We start from the raw sequence: 6,300 nt of genomic DNA, 5'->3' as shown, positions 1-6,300 counted from the left end.
GGCAACTGAGCTGGTGGTTCGCCTGATGGTAAACGATCACCACCGCCCATGAACATTCGAAGAGGCACAGGCCTTTGAAAATGCGCTGTCCGCTTTTAAGAGATAAGGAATAAGGAAAGGATTGATGACTGGAAAGAAGGAATGGACTGGGAAGGGTTAGGAGAAGGAAATGGGCCTCCGGCTCCCCCACTCGTCGTTCGAAAGACAATAGCAAGCTATTATTTCGCCGGTTTTCTGTGGGGGTGTGGTACTTCGCCGGTGCGAGCTAGCCCAATTCGTGCCGAAGCATGCTCGACTCCCACAAATTATATTTAATATATTATAATAATTAATTTACGTTCCTCTATGTAATTTTGTCATTGGTTATGCAGCAAGAATTGACGCACCAGCGTCCTTTTTTAATACCTTTAATTAATTTTTTTTTTGTCAGTTTCATAAACCAAAGTAGAACGATTCTGTTATATTTAAATAAAAGCTAAGAATACTGACATCTATCTCCATAGAGATAAGTATTATATTTCTACGCTCTTGAACATTATCAATATAATCTTCCATGGTCTACAAGAATGCGTCAAACGTAATTGCGTTGCAGAGAGCGGCCAATGTGTATGCTTGTTTGTGTACGCTGGAGATCAAATGTCAGAATTAAATGTCTGATGTGTTATAAATTTTAACGGCAGCGCCCTCATATTTTTTAGTTTATGAATTAAAGAAATCCGCGCAGTCGCGTTTTTATGTTAATATATATTGTATTTTTATTTGTTTCTTCAATATTCACGGTTGATAGGAGTTTCTAGATTAGTGTTAAGAAATACTCTTACAAAACGTTATAGCAACAGTGGCACCAATTACTAGTTGTGACAGCGAGCATAGGATCCAGCATCGACTTTATCATTTAAGCTATCAGGTAAAAAACACCTCACATCACCTCACCTAATAGAAATTATTTTTTTTGTATGGAGAGTCATAAGATTAATTACGCCTTACGCCTCTACAAATGGATTGTCGACTTTTTGGGAAGGGATTAAGAAAGGTTTGGCGATAGGAATAAAGCAAAGGACTGGGAAAGGTAAGGAAGATCTTGAGACAGGACATGTTGTCCGGGAAAACATTTTGTGCGAGTGAAAAAGGGGAAGGTGAAGCGTGAGCGTGAGTGAAGACGCGTTCAAGAATATAGCGTGTATATATAAATCGTCAGGAGACATAACTATAACTATCCAATCGGTAAAAATTAATTGATATCTATTTTAAGTGATATCACTTATTGTTCTCCGCTAATAAAGTAATAAAATATGAAACTCATCGTGACTAGGCAGCAATATGTACCTACCCAATAATATTATGTGAACCGCCCCACTGAATTTGATGAGTCATGATGACAAGAAATATTTATTATATAACTAGATATAATATACGTCTTATTTTGATAATGAGATACGAACACTTACATCGTTTTTATATAAATACGTTTTAGGTTTTTTTTTGTATTCATAGTCATAACCTCGTCAAACATGATCGTGTTCGGACTATTAGTCTGCGCTGTAATAATTTTATGTTTCGCTTACATAAACGGACAATACAATGAGCAGTATTGGAAGAAAAGAAATGTGCCCTTTTATTCGGAGCACAAAGTGATGGGGGTGTTTTGGGACTTTGCAATTAAAAGGAAGCCGGTTTTTCAAAATCTTAACAAAGTTTACAAAAAGTTCCGCAAAGAACCGGCCGTTGGTATCGGTTCATTGGTAACACCGACTTTATATGTGATTGATCCCACTAACATACAACATGTCGTGGCAACTGACTTCAACTCCTTCAGTCACCGAGGACTGGATATAAATGAGGGGGATCAACTCGCCGACAATATTCTCTTCATGAACGGAAATCGCTGGAAGCTGATGCGTCAAAGCATGTCACCGCTGTTCACATCTTCTAAATTGAAATCCATGTACTACATCATAGATAAAAGCGCCATGGACTTCGTGGAACACTTGAGGATGAATAAACAGCTATTGAAAGGTAATGCATTTGATACTTTATGTTCGTTCTGCAGTGCAGCTATAGGAGCCGCTGTGTTTGGAGTGAGCACGGGATCCATTTTCGATTCGCCATTCCTTGATATGGCACGCAAATCCACGCAACCAACGTTGTTGGCTAATGTGAAACTCAGTATTGCCAATATGAGCAACCGATTATTCGGTCTCTTAGGATTAAAATTATTTACCGAGTACGAAGATTTCTTCATTGGTGCCATTAAGCAAATTATACGCCTACGAGAAAATGAAAAAACCAAACGACACGACTTCGCTGATATATGCGTAGCATTACAGAATGCTGGCAACATTGTAGATAAAGAAACTGGCTTAGAACTAAAACCAACAGATGAGCTATTGGCAGCACAAGCCTTTTTCTTCTTTATAGCAGGTGTGGAACCTACAGCTCAAGTGTTATTTGCAACATTAATAGAACTTGGAAAACATCCGGAATACTTACAACAAGTCCACGACGAAATCGATGAAACTTTTAAGAAGCATAATAACAAAATGGATTTCGACATTGTAATGAATATGAGGCTCCTGGATATGGTTGTAAATGAAGCAATGCGAATCCACCCACCCATTGGCTTTTTAAATAGACTATGTATTAAAGACACTATTCTGCCAGTTGGTAACATTAAAGTGGAGAAAGGAACAAGGATCATGATGCCAGTATATGAAGTGCAACACGATGAAAAATACTTTCCAGAACCCGAAAAATTTATGCCAGAACGATTCGCACCAGAAAATAAGCACAATGTACTTGATAGTACCTTTATGCCATTTGGGAAGGGAAATAGAGTGTGTGTGGGTACTAGATATGCTACGTTACAAACTAAAGCTGGCCTAGTGCATTTGCTTCGCAATTTCACAGTAAGGACTGTTATTCAGGGTGATGGACCCAAATACGTTCCTCACCCAATGCAAGTGAGACTAGTAAATATAGATGTTGAATTCATACCGAGGTCTGTTCCCACATAAGCATGTGTTTTTCTATTTTATACAACGATTCGCTATTTAATAAATTTGTGGCAATGACTTTATTTCTCTTTATAAATACATGACGTTCACTCATAATCTATTTAAATCTCGCATTATAATGGTTAACCTTGAAAGGTTACCTTTGAGAGTTACGTTTATCTAATAGCACAATTTTATTCGTAATGTGTATTTTATTTAAAATAAAAATAAGTAAATAAAATGAACCGTAAAAGAATAATCTCCATAAATTATGCGTAAACTTTCTCACAGGGTAGGGGTTAAATCTCGCATAACCAGTGTGAATTATTATTTAGTTATTTAAACTTAAATCTAGTGAAGGATTGGCTATATATCGGTCATTTGATCCTAAGGTATTAGAGCTAAGCATAATGAGTGAAGTATCTACGTAATATATAACTATTCGTCGTCTTAATATATAAATAATATTTTAAATAAGATGATAGAAATAAAATAATCATTAGAATATCTTTTCACAACCAAAATACCTTACTTGTTTGCTGTAGTAAATGTTATATTTATATTTATGTCACATTTTTCTTTTTGACGTGACAACGTCTTAAATTAGGTTGCGGCTCGGAGGCACTCATGAAAAAGTGTAACGCCCGGTAACGTTACGATGAGTCACCGAACTATGATCGGTCCGCCGCGCGCGCAGCACTAGAGAATTAATTAAGTGTCTCTGTCTTTTTAGTAAACAAAATATATTTTCTATAGTTAAAATTTGTGCGATTCTTATTTTCATTCAATTCCATGTTCCTATTGTGCAATTTAATAATATTCATATCAATAAATATTCTACCGAGAAAGAGACGTTGTCACGTAAAATCTTCGCCCGTAAAACCGACTTTACAGGCAACCATTTTTTTTCTACTTGCTTTCTCTTTTTTAATACAAAATGTATTAAGAACTAGCGGTCCGTCCCTGCTTCCGTGGTACATATATAGCCTATGTAGCTTTTCTCAATAAATGGGCTATCTGACACTGAAAGAATTTTTCAAATCGGACCAGAAGTTCCTGAGATTAGTGCGTTCAAACAAACAAATTAAAACAAACTCTTCAGCTTTACAATACTATAGTATAGATGAAGTCCAATTATGTAAGTTACGTAGGCAGGTACGAATTTGACGCTTGTTATTCGTAAATTGAAATGAGATATGCTAATTTTTTATTGTAAGTTTAAGTTCTGGCAATTAAAACAAAACTGTTATTTATGTATTTAATAAACTGTTTATAAGAATGAATTTATTTTATTTAGTATTCTTTATGAATCTATCTATCGAGACCCATCGACCCATATTTATTTATTTGTCAGAAAAATCATTACTGCCACGCACAGAACGAACAGTGCGGCAACTAAGCTCCTGCTTTGAAATAATGACGTAAACACTATTGTAGCTAGGGTTGTCACGTTTTTGATGTTGTTTTTTTTCGTTAAACAATTGAAGTCCATGAAAATAATTTACAAATTAAAGTCATATATTGAAATTAAACTATTTTAACGGTTTTTTTTATCAATAAATGCCTATTGTACAATAAAGATTATAAGCACACATACATGCGTATGAACGAGACTCGTAAGCGTTCGCATCGGTGCTGTCAGTAGTGTGTGTCGCATGGTGCAACAACATAAGTGTACGTGCACAAGTAAATTTTCGCGTTTTTCAATAATAAACGAGTTGCGCAATATACGGCTGTTAACTATTAAAGGTAAGAATGATTTATGTATGTTTATATAATATTTTAATGTTTTGCGGCGCGCTGAAAAATCATAGATATTAATTAGGGCGATAGCAATTTGACGTCGAATTGATGATAGACTTTAATTTAAGAAAATTATAATTTATTGACAATTAATATTTTTTCTGCGTATTTTATTTGTCGATATTCAGTTTTTTAGAATTACCTTCTACTTGTATAAGTACTCCTTTCGTCTTCGGGAATACTTGCATGTACGTAGTATGATCAAACCAATTGCGTGACAAGCACTCATGTTATGCACTAATGACCCTGTCTGCGTTTAAGCTTTGACGCCTATTTCGCACTCTCTTGATCTTGAAGCACGAAACGTCTTCGTCCACGCCGTATTAATTACGGATAAAATTAAATAATTACATTGATTACTTCGGAACTCAAATGTATAACGAAAATAAAGCATTATCAAAAAAGTAACAACCCTAGTTTTATTTGTGTGTACGTCATCGTTCTTGCTATCTTTTTAGAAATGATTTTGATGTCAAATGAATAAATAAATAACAATTTTTCTACTAGGATAATTAATATGTTCCACTGGTGTAGAAATTTCATTACAGGGGCCTTATTTAATGTTCGATCTTTCGATGTTCTTAATCTATCTTCTATGCTTGTATGGCCAAATTCATGCAAAAAAATGTATCTGTTCCATTTTTGGGGTTCCCTAGTCCTTTGCCGTATGTCAGACCTGGTCGTATTAGTATACATGAATCGTATAGCAGCTTATTTCATGGTTAAATCCATTTATTTATCAGAAGACCGGCGTGAAATAGTGGCATGCCACTGTGTTTCGTACGGTGAGTGGGGGAGCCGGAGGCCCATTTCCTTTTCCTTACCCTTCCCAGTCCATTCCTTCTTTCCTGTCATTAATCCTTTCCTTTTCACTTACCCCATAAAAGCAGGCAACGCATTCGCAGAGCCACCTTTGCGAATGTTCGTGGGCGGTGGTGATCGCTTACCATCAGGCGAACCACCAGCTCAGTTGCCCGCTATGACATAAAAAAAACAATTATGAAATTTTGCGTCTATACTATGCGTAGTTGAGGAGTGCTTGCACTATCCGTCTCCTAAGTCAATCATGAGATAAGCTTAGTATTAGATTGTTTTTATTCAACTTATTAATACAAATTGTTATTAAACTAATATACGTATAAAAATTAAAATTAATTATGACTCGATTACACTACCGCCAAGAACGCTTACGACTCTCGTCGACGCAGGCATGTGTGTGTGAGCCGTTACACGTTTTTTATGAAGTTTCCATACTCTTTTTGCAGATGACTATAGCTTACCCAGTGATTCTATTATATAAGATAAAATTACATTCAAGCAACCGAAAGATCAGGAAAGACCGGTTTGACGTTTTAGCTACCAATGTCAATGTTTATTTAGGTATATTTTATCAATCTAATCTTGTACGAAATAGTAGTTATTGGATTATAAAAACATTTCCTAGTTTTTATTCGTACAAAATGATAATTTTTTGTATTGTAAATAGATTGGTCTATAATAATAC

General features: G+C 35.5%; 1 protein-coding gene across 1 annotated transcript; it reads left to right on the top strand.

Moving 5' to 3' along the window:
- Positions 1-1,507: 1,507 nt before the first annotated feature.
- Positions 1,508-3,119, top strand: LOC119831197 (cytochrome P450 6B5-like). Its single transcript, XM_038354484.1, has one exon. The coding sequence runs from the start codon at positions 1,512-1,514 to the stop codon at positions 3,012-3,014; it is 1,503 nt and encodes a 500-aa protein (XP_038210412.1). The 5' UTR covers positions 1,508-1,511; the 3' UTR covers positions 3,015-3,119.
- Positions 3,120-6,300: the final 3,181 nt, after the last annotated feature.

The sequence above is a fragment of the Zerene cesonia genome, chromosome 13, assembly GCF_012273895.1.
Source record: "Zerene cesonia ecotype Mississippi chromosome 13, Zerene_cesonia_1.1, whole genome shotgun sequence".
NCBI lineage: Eukaryota > Metazoa > Arthropoda > Insecta > Lepidoptera > Pieridae > Zerene > Zerene cesonia.
The sequence above is the reverse complement of the archived record's forward strand: the minus strand, read 5'-3'. Positions and strand labels throughout refer to the sequence as shown.

Excerpts from the sequence above, each read along its gene's own strand:
- LOC119831197 (XM_038354484.1), top strand. The coding sequence starts at position 1,512 with ATGATCGTGTTCGGACTATTAGTCTGCGCTGTAATAATTTTATGTTTC.